The sequence below is a fragment of the Barbatula barbatula genome, assembly GCF_947034865.1.
Source record: "Barbatula barbatula genome assembly, chromosome: 13".
Lineage (NCBI taxonomy): Eukaryota > Metazoa > Chordata > Actinopteri > Cypriniformes > Nemacheilidae > Barbatula > Barbatula barbatula.
The window spans coordinates 19,494,537-19,514,103 of record NC_136776.1 but is presented as its reverse complement, the minus strand read 5'-3'; the positions used below and the strand labels follow the sequence as shown (position 1 = coordinate 19,514,103).

The window sequence follows — 19,567 nt, the reverse complement described above, 5'->3', positions numbered from 1 at the left end:
CTTTGTAACACTCTTATTTACTGTATCCATATGCATGTAGCCATATTAGGGAAAGTGTTGCGTTATTGAAATAGTATGAATTAATTCTTTTTTTACTTTTACCAAGTGATATTTGTGAAAACTAAGTAAGTAATGAACAATAGCACTGGAAAACGTTAATGGAAACTAAACATACATGTTAAGTATATGCAGGATATTGCGCTAACTAACAAAATATAAAAACCAAGTGTATGCTATTTTAAAAAAGAATATTAAAGCACAAGCACACTTTTTAAGAATGTTAAATGACAAAACCACACTGTACTCTTTCTATGATGCTAAAATGGTTTTTTTTTCATCCCAAAATAAAAAAGTTTTTTCAAGACATGTATATGACTCTTTCTACAATAGAAAAAAGGAGATATTTTGAGAAATGTCACAGGGGTTTTGTGTCCATACAATGGAAGTCAATGGGGACCAGTGTTGGTTCTGAAAGAAATAAAAAAAAATTTGGGGTGATCTATAAGCTCCAAACCTCTAGGTACCATCTAGGAGAGATCATGAGGGGGTTAGAGACTGTGATTGTTTGCACATGCCACGTGTTTTCAAATCTCGTTATGAAATCCTTTAAAAGGCCTATAGGCTTTGACGAGTGCATTATATATTTCTCTCTATAACCTCTAGGGGGCGGTGCGACACTGAAAAAAACTGATGGGACTCATTTTCTTGCTCCAAAAATAGGAATTACTGATTCAACCAAAACCACCAAATAAAATAAAATTGTTTTTTTCAAACTTTTTCTCATATCTTCTTTCCACTTTTATCATAACTGTGATTACGTCATCAAAAATGATTTACAATAATACTAAAACACAACAGGTATCCTATAACATATACTTCTCGATTTAACCCTTATCCTATGATCAATAAATATATACATAAATAACTTGCTTTTATCCAGAAGTGTCATCGGATGAATGAATTAATGAATGAATAAATTAATAATAAAAGAGGTCAAATTGTGAAACTTTTGCAAGAGGTCTCATATTATGATTTTACAGTATTAATAACCGTGTAGATTATAGTTATTTTGGCACCTCGGTAAATATTTGGGAAGACATCTTTCACTGTTTTCTTTTTAGTACGTAAATAAAAGGCATATAAATAGAGTATATAAAACAACACAAGAATAATCAAATAACATTACTGTCCGAAAGTTAATCCATTCGTTACAACAAAATAAAAATATGAAGACAGCAGTTAGGACCCTGCACCCATAACTCACACTCGGTGCGCGCAGGAAGTTGGTCGTGACATCCAGGGCGGTTTGGGGCACCGAGACTCGTGAGAGGTAGTAAAGCCTTCATCGCTTTTAACACATCACAGATCTAGAAAAAACACGTGTTGAATGGACCCAGCCTTTTCCTGTTGATAGGAAAGACAGTAGAAATGGGCAAGACCCGAATCACATTTGGGCAAAAAAGTTCAGAAAGTTTCATTTGTGCAATAAGACAGTCATGTTTGTTTGCTGATGTCTGCGTCTTGAAAGGGCAAATCCAATGTTCTTGGACCGGGAAATGACAATTAACAAGTTGAGCGGTTATCAGAACTTACAATGGATTTAATGGTTACAATAGGTTTTAATGGAATGGTCTCTAAAATGTTGGGTTCTAATGGTGGGATGCAAACCAACAAAACACCATTAAATCATAATGGAATAAGGCCCAAAACACACCGGGCAGAGGAATTTTAAACAGGTTATGAACAGCTGATGTGTCATGGTATTGGTAACGGAAACCATTAGAATTTCTATTGTTTTTTCCAGCAAGGATGGGGTAGGAGGGATAGCAGTGGGCTGTCATAATAAGAACCTGTCGTGGTTTTACTGTCTGCCAAAACAGCAGTAGTACAGCCAGCGGCTCTCATCCCTGTCTGATGGATGAACCCTGGGTCGTCAGCCCACTGATACGGTCTTATCGCGTTGCGCAAGGTGGTCCTTTGAGGTTTACACCAAATTCTGGTGAGTCTCGCAGGGCATCCTTCCGAAATCGCTCAAAATCCGTGGCAATGAACTAACAAAGGCTCGAGATCAAAGGCTCTCAGATGGTGCTGCTGATTTCCCGCATATTTATTCTGCGTGTATATTTCAGACATTCATTCGTGGAGATATATTAGTGGTGAGCAGTGTCTACCTGAGGCCATCCTCGACTGTTGACAATTACTGTTGACGACAAAGATGACGTTGATGATGATTTTGAACTAATGTGCTTATTGTTATCTTCGTCACCATCTTCAATAGATTCAAAGATAATTTTTTACATCAGAAAAACTAATTGACAGAATTGTTTGTCAATAAACTGAATACATTTCTTATTACGGAAATGTCTTGACCTAAATTTTAACATACTTCAAGCATTTGAAAAGAATAAAAGAAAAATATAATCAGTTTATTTATAGTTACAACAATTTACTCTTTATAGCCTACATCTGGTATATAGCTCCATGCAGTTCTTCCGATTTGGGGCATGTTATGTTTTTGCCAATAATTAATAATAATAAGATAAAACTTAGATATCTAAAAAGCAGGCACATATATGATTTAATTGGATATTAGTTTTTTTTATACAGGCTAATTGAAAAAGGCATTACATAATCTTGGATTATTACTGCAGAAAATTTAAAATGATGCCTTAAATGTATTTATTTATCTTGAAAATTATTGTACAACCTTACATGCAACCTGAAAACATACCATGGCTTTACAAATAGTCATTCTAGATACATTTGCAGAATAATCTTGCATTGACCAGAAATGAGCTAGAATTTGCCGTCGTCTGCTTTTATAATCTAAATTATGATGCGCGGTATTAATAAACGTTATAAATCTACCTTATAAAAAACCCTACCTTGTTAATCACAGTCAATGTATTGTCCATCATTTCCAGTTTAATCTCTACACGCCTCTGCGCAAAACGCCGAAATATGTAAAAACAAAGTCACTAATGGTACTTTTCAAGCGTGCATCCCCAGCCAATATCACTAAACCCGTGTTACTTCTGGCCGCATAATTAATTTCTGATTGAGCCCTGAAGCGCTTCAACAACGCGACCGACATGACGCATTTCGTCGTCTTTCCCCCTCGATCTGCTGAGTTATTTTTTATGCATATCCATTCACAATATAGTCTATATTTTTCTCTTCGCGTTCGCCCTCGATAAAAGCAAAATAATAATGAATCATTTCATAAATAATGGGTTTAGGGGCTTATCGACTGCGAAGTGGCCGCCAGTGCGCTCTTATCTCGCCTGGCCACATTGCACCCGTGTTCCGCTCCCCATACTAAGAGGCGCGCGCTGGACGTGATGTGGAATTATATAGACCTCACTTCCAGTTCCACGCAGCACTTCAGTGCATCTAAAACCTCAGACATGGATGACCCTCCACAAAATGGCTCCATGCACACACTAACATCCACCGCAGCCCGACGACGGTAAGAGTCGAATATAGTCGTTTCTGCGCTCCTTTATTAATACCGCGCATCATAATTTAGTTTTTATAACGACGCAAGGTGATTCATGTAGGGTCAGTTATGAGTTATACCATTTTTGTTTCGTTGTTTTCGGTCCAGGAGTTGATAGGCCCTTGATCCCGCAGAAAGCAGGAATCCGTTTGGCATTTATAATATAAGGCCGTTTTAGACTCGATCTGTTTGATCTAAAGTTGGGAATTCGATTCATTTCGATTCGATTTTCCACAAAACGGATGTTGGCTGTTCGTTTCTTCTTTTCCGTTTTACGACTTTTATGTGGTGGTTGAAATAATAGCTACCGTAACTCCTCCAATGGATTATTCTCATCAACATGTCATTATTTGAAATAAAATGAAAGATTTTGACGTGACTGTACTTTACCAAAAATGTTAATGTAGCATACATTTGTTTTGAACGTTAGTTAATATGTCGATCAGATAATACTACAAACATTTTGGCCAGCCTTTGCATGTTAATCGTGCTTTTTTCATGTTGTGTTTACACGAACAAAAATAACAAAAAGAGTACCCTATTATTAGGAATGATTTGGGGTTTTCTCAGAGACTGTAACCACATTATTCTTTTCAACACCTTTTAACGACGAAATGCCATTACAAGAAATGCAAGCAACCAACTACATAATTATAATTGTCAAAATATTAATAAACAAAGTGCAGTTATAAACGCAATTCCTTAATAAACATGAATTGAGCATAATATTTAAATAGTCCGAGTTGAACAATTGACATAAATAAGCAGACAATAATGATGATATCCAAGCATTTACGAAAATAAAGCCTCCATTTTGACATCACAAACACCATTCATAATGCTATTATAATATTAAGAATTCATAATAATAACAACAACGTGTCGTTTTAAAAGCCGACGTTAAAATATGAATGATGAATATGTTAATGTGGAAAGATGTTATTAAATATGGCCCTGTCATAATTATGCGCTTCAGATTATATTCTGTTATAAACGCAGATCAATGTTGGCAGAAGATAAGCTTTCTCGACTAAGACACCGGTATGACGCGCTTATCTCCAGATACCATGAGCTGAATGTTGATATGATATACCAAGGTCAGGCCTAAAAAACACAGAAACGGGCCTCATTACAAAAACGTTTTCAGTGAACAAAGTTTAAATTGTCATGTTAAATACGCACAGACCATGTTGTTTAATGTTCCGTCGTTCTTTATATTGTGACACATAAACATAGTCTAGTATTGATCTAATTGTACCTATCTGTAAACTACCAAAATGTACAATGTGCATTTCTGGGAGATGATAATGCGTAATGCATTACGCTCAGATAATATGTATAAGCATGCAGCAATCCATACAACTGCCATGTGCATATAGGCCTTTTATGATGACTTTGCATGGATACAGTAGTTATATGAGAGAGACGCATCACAAACATATGGCTGCATAACTGTACTGTCAATGTTTCCAGTCACGCGCGGCACAGGACCGAAAGGAAGCACGCAATAACGCTGGTGCATTTCACCAACCATGTAAATCATTGTGCGTAAAAGCTGACTTTCTTTTACAGGTGACCTCTAAGGGCAATCGAAAAGGACTATATTTGTTTGGTTTGACCATTTTCACTGGATTGTACTATATACTTGGACAACCGCTTGTTTGGATTCGCTGTAAACGATGATGGAAAAACTGAAATCCGAGAAATTTCCGCTCAGCCCTAGTACGGAGGACTGTGCTTCTCCCCCACGCGACTCCAACACGACTTCCTCCCCAGGTCTGGCACCCGTGGAGGAGGGAGATGCATGCGGGAAACAGGAAGGCACGACGCCGGAGAAAGGAGAGCATCACCTCCCCGAGGAGCGATGCAACGGGGCTCTCATCCTTAATGGCGTTGCCAAGGAAACGGCTTACCACGCCACTGAGCTAAAAAAGGAAGTGCCGGTGATCGAGCTGTCCAGGAGAGGAGGGACTGGTGATATAAAAGGCAGGGAGCTCAAGGCAGACAGCAGCCATAAGGTGCAAACCACGGAGCTGTGCAGACCACCGATTCCTCTGCCGCTGCCACACAGGGACCCACTGAGCGAAACTCGAATGGTGCAGTTGAGTCCACCCGCTTTCCCTCTCCCGGCCCGAGCGATGCTCTACAGCAACGTGGCTCAACCGCTCGCCACTATAAACAGGTGAGATTGGATTTTTAGATTTTCATTTATTTATAGTTTTTCATTAAATCAAATATTTTATTAGTATATAATTTCAGTAAAGATAACGCATACTTAATTTATGCACTGAATGCTTTTTAGAGATGTGAATCTAACGAAAATGCAATGTAGAAATGTAGTAAAATGTTGCAAATAAGAAATCTTGCATATCCCTTGATATTTGTCTTTTTGACACATTTTGGTTTTAATCAAATAAATAATGCAAACAAAGTATAGCCTGCTGTAATGACTCATTTAAATACTCTCACGTTATTCCGAAAGTTCGGAATTTATAGCAGAATTGCACAATAAGACAATTTGGGATTTTTACACAATAATTTTTAACAAATAAATAATTGTATCTTTCATTGTTATGAACTTTTTTACCTTAACTGTTTTTTTTATTCCATTTGTGTTTTTTATTTGTAATCTTTCATTCTACTGAACGTATTTCGTTTCTTATTCATAAACTACAAACTTTGTTAAATATATCATAACATTTGGAACAGTTATAAACCGCGTAAACTTATTTGCAATTTCGAAAGATTTTTCCTCCAATAGTTTTTAACGAATGACATGTTTTATTTCAGTGGTTATGCTGGAGAAGCGGATCAATATGGGATGTATCCGAGCAGTCGGGTGAAACGCAGACCTGCGCCTTACGAGGTTGAAATCAGCGACGGTAGGAGCATTTTAGATCTTTCTAAGCATGGCTTTGGCTGTGCTTTTCTCGTACCTCTTATTTCTTATTCCCTTCATAGTTTCTTTCTCTTTTTCTCTGTTTGAAATAACATCATATACTGTACCTCACCATGATGTTTATTTTTTTAGAAAAATGTATTTTTCTATTGGAGGAAAATTAAAGGTTGAATCAAAATAAAAGCAACAATACGCAGTGATAACAAGGACACGTTTTTTTAGTTTTTTGACACCTAATATTTGACTGTAATGTAATTTGTCTTGATATAAAATGAATAATTCTTTCAACAGTAAACGACAAACTTTCGTGTTGCTTGGAGCGAGCTATAACCAATATTTGTAAACATTTTGGTAAATATGATTCAATTAAACGGTTTAAATAATGATACTATCATCTTTTACTATAATAAAATAGTATTCAAATTAAGTATCAGAATTTTAAAAATCACACTTTATTGAATAGCAAAGCATTTCTATAAAGCGTAAAAAAGACACAACAGAAAACGGGCATTAAAGAGAGGAGGGGTGAGAGAGCACCACGTCTAAGCCAACAGGAACCAACCCAAAAATCACAGTGTATGCACACCAGAGATAGCTGCAAGTTGCCTATAAAAATGCAAATACGACAGTGTCTTTGCCTGCCAGTCCTAAAACGCAGATACGAAATTCTAATGAGGAGACGCCAAATTCACAACACAATATAAATTCTGCGCACAAAACGTCATTTACGAGACGTTATCCGCCAAAAAGCGCAACGTTGCCCTCCCTTTTGTTTAAGAAACGTCTGAAATTATTCCTTAAACTCGAGAGGTTCGGAAGGCATTTAAATAAGTGTAATTATAAGAAGTCACTCGTGCATCAGGCAAGGTGAAGTATTGATAGCCATGTTCCAACAGAGCTGTCTGGGATGAGAAATGGGCCTGAATAATTGAATGTAAAATGCCAAAGATAATAGAAAGGCTAATTAATTCTTAACTAAATAGGGGGAGATAAAGAGCTAATCTATAAGGGAGAAGTGAGCGAACACCTTAGGTGTGTTCACAAGGACTCGGCCGTGCATGGTTAAATGGGGACGAGTGCTTTGGGAACAAACTCTGGGAATCAAACCCACAACCTTTACCCAACACTTTACCAACTAATCCATTACCACACTTAAATGGTTTCCTCTTCTTATTCTCCTCCTCAGGATCACAGCCCAAAGTCGTGCGACGGATCTTCACAAACAGCCGTGAGCGCTGGAGGCAGCAGAATGTGAACGGCGCCTTCGCCGAGCTCCGCAAGCTCATCCCCACCCATCCACCTGACAAGAAGCTGAGCAAGAACGAGATCCTGCGCCTTGCCATGAAATACATCAACTTCCTCGCCAAGCTGCTCAACGACCAGGACGACGTGGTCGGTGGCGAAGCGCCCCCCAGGGCCGGCCGCGACTCCACCCTGGTGCGGGACGACCTCCTGCAGGAGATGCTTAGCCCCAACTCCAGCTGTGGGAGCCTGCTGGACGGGGACGGCAGCCCGGAGAGCTTTACAGAGGACCAGGACTCGTCGGTGGACTCCAGACCTTCAGCGAGGGGACTCCATCATTCCAGTCAGCCCCTGGACGGAAACGCTCAGCGATGACCGAGTAGGCGGAGAGGATGCTCTGCTCTGTGGACCTAAAATATGTTTATGTTGTGTGCAAGCATATTCTTTCGTATGACCTGTTCTCTTTGCGCCTCGATACTTCTTTGGTGGGCTCCGTGGTGAGACACTGGTACAGGGGAAAATGTTGAGTTGCCTGCTGTCCACACTTGGTCACTTAGGCAGCGAAAAGTGGATCTGTAAACGAAAAAGGAAACGGAAGGATGTGAATGGTACATTTTCTTGCGTTCCGACCCACATCTCATCAGGTACACTGTTGGTAAAGTGGAAACCGATGGACATTTGATCTCAAGTCATATTATTCTGAAAATGGCTTAAAATGATTTAGAAATGACCTGGCTTCATGACCATGGCTTTATTGAGACTTTGGAGACAACAAATATCTGAAGGAGTAATGACTCTGGTCAAGTATTATCAGTATATTGGCAATAGCAACAAAACTTATGCTATTTGGGAAAAAATATTGCCATTTTGTAAATGGTTTCTGGTATTATGTTTGGAAATATGGCAAACAAAACAGGAAAAACAAATAAAGATAATCTCTCGTGGTGGAAGAGGTACAAGAACGTGTACATAAACCGGGATAATGTCGTGTGTCATCTTCCTTTATGCCGTTCTTTTGCATTGTGATTATGGTACATCTTTATTTAGCATCCATCCACTCTCATGCGTTCATTTCTTTTGCTCATCCCCCCCACACGTATTCATCGAGTAAGCGTTCTGTCACTTTATTTGACTTGTATGAACTTGATCTGCTTTTTAGCAGAGGATTGAGTAACCAGTCTTGGTACCTTTAAGTCTTTTATTGGGTATTAAAAGAACAAAAAAAGAACAAAAAATTGTTATTTTGATGTGATATTTAGCAGAAAGACCTTTGGTGTAAGGTGAAAATCTATCTATATATGCAATGTTATATCTCACGAAACCTTTATATAAAAAGCCACAAAAATAAAAAACTCAAACCTAAACCTGTGCAATGTGGATTTTTATTGATGCTTTTGTGTTTTTTAATTTCAAGCTGACACACCCTAGGATAGTCCACCTAAAAATGAAAAACTAAAGATATTTTGAAGAACAAAAAACATTGGTCCCCGTTGACATCTATTGTATGGGCACAAAACCAATGTAAGTCAATGGGGCCCAACGTTTTTCTATTACCAACATTCTTCAAAATATCTTCTTTTGTTTTCTGCAGAAGAATGAAATTCACACATGTTTGAAATGACAAAAGTGTGTGTAAATGACAGGATTTTCATTTTTGGGTGAAATACGCCTTTAATATCACAACTATTGATATCTTTTTGTGAACCTGCCTGTGAAAACCAAGCTGAAGTAATATTTTTGTGTTTTCAACATAAAATCATGCTACATAATGTAAAGAACATTCTGTGAAAATATAACCTTGATATATTTAATACTGAGTTGAGCCATGTCAAAGATTGAAATCATAGTTCAATTCAATTAGATTTTCACAATGTGCATTGTTCCGAAGCAGCTTTACAGGAGAAAATAAGAAAAACTGAAATGACTTCAAACTGATGTCATGTGATTAGGAATTAATGTGACAAGGGGTCCGTCTTTGCTCTTGGTTGGGGATGGAGTTGCCTGAGCTGGAATGGTAAAGTCATAGTAAAATCTAACTTTGATGCGGATTATCCTAAAATTAGATACATTGTTTGCAAAATTGTAGATGTTTATTTATGAAGCAATTCTGCTCTTGTATACAATTTACTATTCCCGAAAGGCTTGGAAGTCAGTGTTCCTCGAAGCCAACGTTCGTCTGCTGGACATTAAGTACTTTAAAATTAATCATAATAACCTCTGTTACTATGACAACCAGGCAAAAATATCCAGCAAACGTACGAAGACGGGGATTAAAGAAAAAAAATCTATGCACTGAAGGGCTGAGATGTATTCTTTAAAAACACCGTCAAATCACTCACGCCAGTTGGGATTAAGAGAAAAAAGCACAATGCATTTGGGGAACAAAATGCGAAATCCACGACATGAGAAATGAATACATTGTCAACATAATGACAAGATTTTGATTTAACATCCCAACACAATGAAGCAGGCAGACGCTATCCTGCTCACATGCATGTGCATCACATTGCATTAATTTCATTAAAATACGATTTTAGACTATATCTTACTTAAGGTGAGTCCAGGTCATTGTAAATTGTTAATATGGCTGTCTAAACCCTGGGAATATGAGCGCCAAAGGCAGATAAGAATCAGAGCCAATGAAAAAGTAATCGGCCGTCTACTGGCCCCTGGGGGACTAGAGAGGCAGTGTGAAAAACTGATCCAAGGGCAGTTCCCAGACCAATCCCTGATTCACAAGCACATACATGCATGACCTTGCCAAGATGTCCTCTGCGCTATCAGCTAGAGGACATAAGAGTAAAATAGGCTTGTGTGTCAATAAATGCACACGGTGCAATATAATTAGTCTAGAAAATTGATAAAAGATACATTGGCCCAGTCCCCATTGACTTTCACTGTCACTTTCACTGGAACTGCAAGACAGTGCAGGACATTCTGCAAAATATAATTCAAGAAAAAAAGGGTTTTAAACCACATGAAGGCAAGTAAATCATGATATGTTTAATTTATTATTCATATTTTGAGAAATGTCTCGGTGGTTATCCATACAATGGAAGTCAATAGGGACCAGTGTTGTTCGGTTAGCAAGGTTCTTCAAAATATCTTCTTTTGTGTTCTCCAGAATAAAGTAAGTCATACAGTCTTCAAATGATACGAGGGTGAATTTTTTTTTTGGGGTGGACTGTTCCTTTAAGCTCAAGTTCAATCTTTGTCTATTGAAAATAACTAATAATGTCCATTCTATCAAAACACTCCCGCCCACAATCTAAGTCCCTTTATTCACCTCAAATACCAATGCCCTAGCATTAGGGATCCTATCGGAGACTTTTGACTAGGGTCTGATGGCATCTTTATCCTTTTTAATTAACTGTGGATGGACCACACCTGCCCATTTCCTACTGACGGACCCTCGACGAACACGGATGTAAGGTCCTGGTCTCAAAAGACCCCCATCACAACAAAAGACGTGATGATAACCACCATTACCCTGAGATAACTAGACAAGGGAGGAGAGAAATCAATTAAGACGCCCCTCCCACTGGGAGCAGAGGATGTCCCAGAGAACCGGCCGGGAGTTTGGTTCTCAGAGCTGGAACGGTACAGTGGAAAGAGTCTCTGGCAGGGTCTCTCATGGCTATCTACCGCACCATCGGCAGAAGCGGCTCCCTTGGGGAGAGGGCCCGGGGTGTTAATGAGAGGGCGGAGATGTTTACTGGTAATAAAGGGGTGCTAATTTTCTGATGGAACAAAGCTGCCGGTAGAGGCTGAGAGACGCTCATGTGTCCCTCGGGTCCAGAGGAGGCGGTTCTTGCTCTTCGTCCAGCCCCGCCCATTCTTTATCGGTTTTGGTCTGTTAATCAGGCTCTGTCACTCATTACCTTAAGAGGGCTTTTAACATCAGTTCTCATGTGCATTCAGCACTTTAAACAAGTCAACAACAGCCTCAAGTTCAAAAAATCTGGACATTTATCAACCGTATGAGCAATTTAAAGGTCTAATCCAGTGAGTCAACAAATGTAAAAACTTGCTGCATTAACTAACTGCAATGTTAGTTTGACTCAAATTATAAAGTTTGTAGACCAAAGTTTTTAAACACTTGCCTGAAATGTTTCTTAAGATATTATAAACCTTAAAGGTATACATTTTTTGTTTGACAAAAACAGCATACCAACATAGCATTACATATTTTACATTTTCTCGACTATTGATATCTTCAAAATGGATTACCAGATGGTCTATTATTTGGCTCAGGCCAAATAACCATTATTAATGGAAATGACCTTGATAATGCTGAAAAATCAAGTTGAATAAATGGCAAAAGTATGATTTAGCTATAATTTAATGCAAAGAGTGACTGTTTTAAAGACACTAGAACATAATTTATCCCCTTTACTCACAAAACAATTCCTATAGATACAGTTGTGATATTGACTAGCTTTATGAGTTTACTATTCATTAAAAATTTGGAAAAATCGAATGAATACGTTTTTAAAAACAATTTAATGGTACACTGTAAAACATTAGTTCTCTCCAACATTTTGTGTTGACTATTTGATTTGGCATTTTTTTGTAAATTTCACAAAACATCTGTTAAAATAGACCTACATCAGGTATACATTTATGAAATTTCAAATGAGTCGCTTGAAATAATCTTTTAACAGTGTAATGTATATCACTAAACTACATTCTTCCCAAAATTGGTTACAGTCACTTCACAGCAAGTTACTTAAAGGCCCAATGTATAATTTTCTGGGAGGATCTATTGACAGAAATGCAATATAATATACATAACTATGTCTTCAGAGGCATACAAAGACCTTATATAATGAATCGTTACGTTTTTATTATCTTAGAATGAGAATTTCTATTACATACACCGTGGGTCCCCTTGCATGGAATCCGCCATGTTGTTTCTACAGTAGCCCTTAATGGACAAACTGCTTTACAGAGCACGTTTTGTAAATACGTTATCTGCTTCAGCAAAGAAGCGAATGATATTTTAGTCCTGTGTCAGCCACCATAGTGCTTTGAAAGGGAGGGGTGGAATGAGCCGTTGGTTTGCAAATTCACAACCTCACCGCTAGATGGCGCTAAAACCTCCACATTGCTCCAGTAATCAGAAATGCAATTAAGTTTTATATACAAAACCAGCTTAATATTTTACAACAGCGTGATTGTATTGGTGATCAATGATTCAATTGAAGACCAGAGTGTATTAGCCTGATATAAATCTTAGTCTTTCTGAGGCCTTCGCTTAGTTACTCAAGTCAAACTGTAACTTCCACAGGAGCAAAGTTGCACTGATGGGTTTAATGTGTCTATCATCCCCTCATGATCTTTTACTAATTGAAAGACAAGAAACGCTAACCAGCCACATTCCTTTATCTTAGCCAAGATCTAAAGCTTACAAAATCGTCTTCATATCTTAAATCTGCCAGGTGGAACATCACTTCCTCCACTGGATTAACATATCTTGAATGCCTTTTCCTTTCAAAGCCATTTTTATGGTCTATAGCAGTCGATATGCTCGTATCACAAGGATAAACGCTGATGGCTATCAACAGGAAAAACACATCCAAGCTACTGTCCAACCCCATTACACATTTGTTTTTTTTTCTGGGGATGTTAAATATCATTCTGGTGGTAAATGATTGACCCGAGCTGTATAGATCACAGACTGTTGAATGAATGATATCCTGGTTTCCTGGTTAGTCACAGCGATACATGCAGAAAACATAAGAGAGCATTGAAAGAATAAATATGGGAAAGTCAATCCTTACGCTTCTGTGGCTGTTTATTACTCTCGGATCAGTTGCAGCCCAAGCAGGTAAGTTTTTTTCATTTTGTAGGAAAGATTTTGCTTTCAAGAACGATTTTTCTAAACTATCTATACAGATTCTGTTATATTGGATAGTTGTAGGTAACTTACAGTTTTATCTCTTAGATAAGGTGGAACGAGCTTTGCCTAACTGGCTCACGGGAATCATCTCTGTCGTGGTCTTCCTTTGTCTCGTCTTCATCGCCTTCCTTGTAAACAAAGTCTGGTGCGACACAAGGTAATCCAGATCTTCCTAGATGATTTAAATTTGACATATCAGCAGTCAATTCTGTTGCCCTACAGATTCAACCATCGTGAATGTGAATTTCGAGTAAAATTTTTACTTTTTCAGCAATCAAAACATGTTAACAAAAATGCATTCTGGAATGTTCCCATGTATGTTGATCCCGTTTGTAATGAAGATTCACCAATACATTTGTTCATTTAACCGGACAGATGTAAAGTACACTAACCCTCTTCTCTCAACAGGTATTGGTCTAGCTTTTGTTGAAACTAGTAACTTTGTATTAGCACCTAATGTACTATTGCTCTTTTATGACATATTGCTTATTGCTCCCTGAACTCTTTGCAAGTCACTTTGGATAAAAGCGTCTGCTAAATGTAAACCATATAATTTAAAATTGAATTGTTTTTTAATTATAGGGAAAACACTTAAATGTTCAAATGTTTCGGACCGATAATATAAAATTGGATAGTTGTATCAAAATGTCTAAAATCCTATATTTTTTCAAATATTATTTATGTAGATCATATACGTGCATATAAAATATAAGTTAATTTAAAGTCACACCACAACAATGTTTGTAAAAATGTAAGAGATCATTCCAGCTTTTCTATTATTGTGGCCATTCTAGTGTCTGTTAAATTCCAACAAAATCCAACTTCAGGAGTGACAAAGTCCCCAAACAGCAATCTGAAATACTGAGAATGTAGAGACGCATGAAAGTTCAGTCTGATTTTTTCTTCGCTTTGCAAATACATAAATACAAAAATATCATTGCGTTTCAGTAAAGTCGTAAGACAGAACTTTATTATTTCGACTAGTTTTCCCCATTTTCAAGAGTTGTAAGCAGTTCACAGAATGAAATAAAAACGATACATTTACTTAAAATCATACCTGAAAAGGAAAATAAAGGGAATTTAGTTTTTAAAGGGTCTCTTATTTTTTTCCTTCGGAGCTATATAGTAACTAGGTTTCAGAAAGTTTTCTGGTTTTTGTAAACAGCAATTGATCTGTCTGCATTTTATTGTTGACTAAAGCAAACCAGAAGATGTGTTTTCCAACGAACACACCATGACCAATGGATCACCATCCTATGAAACTTGTCTCGACGCTGTCAGGTATATACACCTGCACTATTATCTAAATCAGAGGTAAAACTGGGGGCCATGACCCCCTGGGGGTCCAGGTGGATCCAGGGGGGAACCGTTTTTTTGTGACATTTTATGAAAAAGAATATTGCAAAATTGGTTAACTGAATATGTTTTTGGATAATTAAAATTCTAAGATTAAGATTATGATTTTTTATTTGGCAACCAAGTGATACACCCTACACAAATTAAACCTTCCAACGAAAAAGTTTGAGAACCAATAGTCTAAGTAGGCCTACACATATTTTGGGAGATAACCGTTTTCCGTATTAAACCTCACTTTATAATATTATAAACTTACTATATGAAATCATCCTGAGAGCTTGAAAATCTGAAAAACAATTCACATGAATAATAAATCTCATTATTATCATAAATCACAGTACTTTTCAAATAAAAGTGATGCTGATCATTTCAAAACATGTCTTTTCACACACTGCAATTGTGGATCTTGTTTTCAGAAGCGGCGATGACCCCAACGTGTATGAGAACGTGATCGTTCACCAGACGGATGAAAAAGTAACTGCGATGTAACTGAAGGAATATCTCCAATCACACTCTGCTGATTCAACACAACACATTAACCCCGTTTTCTACTGTAACCCCTTGAATTATCATTTTATTTGTTGACGCCGCTCGGATCAACTTTATACATTCTATAGCAGTACTGCAGGTCTGTCAGCAACGCTAAATGCAAATAATAAAATGCAATGGACCATATAATAGTACAGGGATGGCAAAACAAATAAGGTAATCGACTTTGATATCGACAACTAAAGATCCTTTTAAAAGTTGTTCAATCAAACCTTTATGGCACGGATTCATCTGTTGCTTGGTAGTATGACTAAACTGGTGTTTTTTGTCTCTCAATATGTCAAGTTGTTAAAGCCCATTTCTGCATTTGCATGTCATGTTTGATTTTAGATCATTTTTGTTATTTTGTCCCAGTACAGTATCAAAATTGTGTCTATTTTATATAAAAGATGATGCCAAAATCTGACGCAAAACCAGTTGAGATCCACTGTTGGGAACTAATAATCGCAGATATTTTTAACCCAATGCACATCCAAATAACATCAGAAATGCTGTATTTTATAACTGTATTTGTTCTGTAACTCACTTTTCAATTTTATGAATCCATACAAGCTAATGAGCTACTGTGAAAACCAAGCAGGATTCAATTACAGCATCGAACTTTGTAACTTTAAGAATAAATATTGAAAATAAATTCTTAAAAATGCTTTTTTCATCATCAGAATTGACGAGTCGAAAGACGATTAGAATGAAAATAACTTTATTTTTTCCGACACTTAATCAATGCTACTTTCCAAAATAAACAAACCACGAGCAGAAATCTGCTCATCACAACCTTGCTCTCTGCATCTAACACTCTTTGGAAAACATTACACCGATATTCGACAGATATAAAGCTACTTTCTACAGCGACCGGTGTGAGCTTTCTCACTGAAATGTACGCTTCGCCCTTCACAGCCCAAACCTAAAGATCTAGCAAAATGAGAAGAAAGGCGTAGGATTTAGGAGATACAGGCAGGCTTTTTAAAGGGATGCGGTGGTAGACGGAGCTTAACGCACTGTGTACACATGGCACGAGAATTTAAGAGGTGAGAGTGACAATGTGCTTACAAAAAGGCGCAGACGATCTGGATCTGGATGGGACTGCCACATTCTGTTTACAACCTGAAGAACCCCATAGTCTCTTAAGAGTCCGGTACACTTCCTCGAAGAGAGAATGACAGAGGATATCCTCATAGACCACAAAGACAAACTAGGATGTGCGTTACAGAAATCAATGTTGTGTCTTTAAACGAAAATAAATTACATATTTACATTGAAATGCTTAAATTGTGTGCAACTAAAGGTCAAATGACAAAACAAATTATAAAAACATTAAGCAAGACATTTTATGCATAAGGATTTCTGTGCAACACGCGTATCAGTAGATGTTTGACTGCTGTGATTTGAAATCTTGATACACAAAAGCAACGTAAATGGAATCGTTCACCGAACAAACAAAATGATATTATTTACTCAAAAAAAGTATCCACATGGGTAAATAATATAAAAATTCTTATTTTTAAGTGAACTTTTCCTTAAAATAGGCAGAAAGTTACCCTACATCTTCTTGAAATTATCCGAATGTCTAATACTATCCAAATACATCCACTAAACATCCCAGCACAATCTGTTCCGCCCGTTCCGAGGCACATTTATAACCAGTTTCAACAACATACTGAATCTTCCTTGTCCCTTATTGACGTTATCCTTGTATGGATCGACACGCAAACGTTCACTGGTCAAATGAATCTGCTTTCTGGAGAAAGTCGTGTGTTTGTCTGCATCTAACGTCAGTGTGTGTTTATCTTATTTAATCGAGAGGTTAGAAGGACCACATTAGGTGTTGTCCTATTGGACTGAAATGATCATTACAAATGAAATGTGTGTTCTTCTGCTACCTTCAATTTAACAGATTTCGTAACATATATTTTGAATATGGCAACACAATCCACCAGCGCACGATGTCCACCTAAGATGACACAACATTGCTAAGACACAATGTGATTTTTTTCCTAGCGAAGAAGGGGCGGAGCTTAAAGATGGTGCCACGTTCAAACAGTCTGACCATCGGTCATTCCGGGTTTGTCAGACCGTATCACAAATGAAAGTGACCGGATGAAGGCTGTGGCGGATGTGAGGGGAAAGAGTCTCTTTAAGACGTGGATGGAATGTGTATGTGTGTGTTTCAGTAGATGCAGCGCTCAGTGTGTGTGTGCGTGTGTTAGGACAGCACAGATAGCGTGACGGTTCCTTGCTGTTTCTTCAGTATGGCCACGGCTTGCTCATGTGTGACTCCTTCTAGACTCTCTCCGTTAACCGTCAGGATCTGATCTCCCCGCTTCAGACGGCCGTCCACTGCTGCTGCCCCCTGTAGGGAGAAGAGGAAACATTCAAAACGTAACGTATAATAACATGATTTGAATTTGGTTACAGAAAATAATGTGGCAATTAATGTAAATCCGTTTGGGTTAAATTAGGCAAAAGTGGTTTCAAACACATTTTACATTAAATAGAAAAAATAACTATCAAACATTATTTCCTTTCATCAGATCATTAGCACGTATAAATGTTGGAATATATACAATACTTGATACCATATATAAAGATTATACCTGTATATAATTGTACAACATTATATTTACAATAATATATATATATATATATACTATATTGCTCTACAAAGGTGAAGTGTAGTAACTATACATTTGGTCAAAATTAAAGTAAAGTTAGAAATGGGCTTTGGAACTCCTGGTTACATTTTGTCCCGTTTCAGAGAAACAAGAGTGTCAAAATTGCAGAAACTGGCTGCAATGACTAGCTGATGTGAAACTTTGAAGGCATTTTTCTCAGTTTCTGTGTTTTTTGTTGTTAAGGCACTTTGCCTTTGTAGGGCAGTGTACTACAGGGGTTTTCAACCTTTTTGGCCGCCCATTTTATTCAACAAATTTCAAAGAGTACGCTCCCACTCCCAAAAACTCAATTTCTAACCAACAAATGTTAGAGCTTGACATTATGTGGAAAAACATTTATTCATCATACAAATGGCCAAATAATAAATATATCTTGTTTTTAATTTCAATGCTCATTCTAAAATCAATAAACCAACCTGTTGAGAAACACTGCTTTAATTTATATAAATTATCAATTTAAAATATATAATCTAATTATAATATGCAATATAATATATATAATTATAATAATCATGATATTAATTGTAATATATAATGTATGAAAAATATTAAGTATATGTGAGAGTATAGAAATAATTAAAGGGCAAATACAAATCCTCTCTGCTGCCCCACAGTGGCCGGAGCAGTACAATCACTGTAAATAAATCTAAAAAAAACTTATTTGATTCCCTTTCTGAAATTTCACTTATTGTTTATAAGAAACTTGTTAGTTATATTGCATAAATATAAAAACTGACCAATCAGCATCCAGGACTGAAATGGCCTGTTTTAATAACATTTCCTGATCCTTTTTATGTTTATTGCTTACATTGGTCAATAAATGAAAATAAATTGGATTAAACAATGTTGAGACCTGGAAAGCGTGTGAGATTGAGATTATATTTCAGCGGTATTGGATGAAAGTTACCTTGCTGAAGACCGTTTTGACATAGATAGGAAGATCTCCATGTGGACTCCCGAAACCCCCCACGATACTGAAGCCCAACCCCTCTGAGCCTTTTTCCAGTGTGATGATGTTCGGCTTGGGCGCCCTGTAAGAAACAGAGCACATATGATTAATACCAGACGGAGAATGGGAAAAGCTGCAGTGTGATTGGTGGATCATTATATCACTCACTCTGGCTCCACTGGCCGGACCTCTGGGTTTGTGCTGGGGGCGGAGCTAGTGGACAGATTCTCCACCTGGCTGGCTATAGCACTGATGTTGGTGTCAGCGATAACCTGTCAATCAAAAAAAGAGAAACACTTACACGAGAAGTTGAAAGTAACTGACTTTCACATTCACTGTGTCGGTGTGTGTGTGTGTGTTTACACACATGACTGTTTGCCTGTAGATAACCGGAATCTGTTCTCTATGTTGTGTATGAATGTATCCCAGCGGTCTGTGTTCTCCTATGCGATTTCTCACGCACGACAGCTCATAAACGCTGTTCATTGAACTTTTCTGT

General features: G+C 37.4%; 3 protein-coding genes across 9 annotated transcripts in view; 2 read left to right on the top strand and 1 right to left on the bottom strand.

The window, feature by feature from the left end:
- The first annotated feature begins 3,345 nt into the window (after window positions 1–3,345).
- On the top strand, window positions 3,346–8,980 carry tal1 (T-cell acute lymphocytic leukemia 1). The gene is made up of 4 exons (XM_079472050.1): window positions 3,346–3,469; window positions 5,072–5,681; window positions 6,290–6,381; window positions 7,585–8,980. Exons 2-4 carry the CDS (start codon window positions 5,179–5,181, stop codon window positions 8,013–8,015), a joined length of 1,026 nt encoding a protein of 341 aa, XP_079328176.1. The 5' UTR covers window positions 3,346–3,469; window positions 5,072–5,178; the 3' UTR covers window positions 8,016–8,980.
- Window positions 8,981–13,295: 4,315 nt separating this feature from the next.
- pdzk1ip1 (PDZK1 interacting protein 1) lies at window positions 13,296–16,219 on the top strand. Its single transcript, XM_079471348.1, has 4 exons — window positions 13,296–13,470; window positions 13,588–13,699; window positions 14,743–14,823; window positions 15,315–16,219. The coding sequence occupies exons 1-4, from the start codon at window positions 13,404–13,406 to the stop codon at window positions 15,385–15,387; spliced, it is 333 nt and encodes a 110-aa protein (XP_079327474.1). The 5' UTR covers window positions 13,296–13,403; the 3' UTR covers window positions 15,388–16,219.
- Window positions 16,132–19,567, bottom strand: part of patj (PATJ crumbs cell polarity complex component) — a 66,034-nt gene continuing 62,598 nt past the window's right edge. For 4 of the 7 annotated variants that reach the window (XM_079471338.1, XM_079471339.1, XM_079471340.1 and 1 more), the window contains 3 exons: window positions 19,237–19,340; window positions 19,027–19,150; window positions 16,132–17,797 (listed from right to left, as the gene is read on the bottom strand). In XM_079471338.1, the coding sequence (XP_079327464.1) occupies window positions 17,651–17,797; window positions 19,027–19,150; window positions 19,237–19,340 (375 nt within the window). In that variant the 3' untranslated portion in view covers window positions 16,132–17,650. The remainder of the gene's footprint in view (window positions 17,798–19,026; window positions 19,151–19,236; window positions 19,341–19,567) is intronic. The other 3 variants (XM_079471342.1, XM_079471343.1, XM_079471344.1) reach the window with 1 other exon arrangement.

Bases quoted from the DNA above. Each gene is read 5' to 3' on its own strand.
- tal1 (XM_079472050.1), top strand. From the start codon at position 5,179: ATGATGGAAAAACTGAAATCCGAGAAATTTCCGCTCAGCCCTAGTACG. The intron at 5,682-6,289 runs GTGAGATTGGAT...GTTTTATTTCAG, and splicing joins CCGCTCGCCACTATAAACAG to TGGTTATGCTGGAGAAGCGG. The intron at 6,382-7,584 runs GTAGGAGCATTT...TCTCCTCCTCAG, and splicing joins CGAGGTTGAAATCAGCGACG to GATCACAGCCCAAAGTCGTG.
- pdzk1ip1 (XM_079471348.1), top strand. From the start codon at position 13,404: ATGGGAAAGTCAATCCTTACGCTTCTGTGGCTGTTTATTACTCTCGGA. The intron at 13,471-13,587 runs GTAAGTTTTTTT...TTTATCTCTTAG, and splicing joins ATCAGTTGCAGCCCAAGCAG to ATAAGGTGGAACGAGCTTTG. The intron at 13,700-14,742 runs GTAATCCAGATC...TGTTGACTAAAG, and splicing joins AAAGTCTGGTGCGACACAAG to CAAACCAGAAGATGTGTTTT.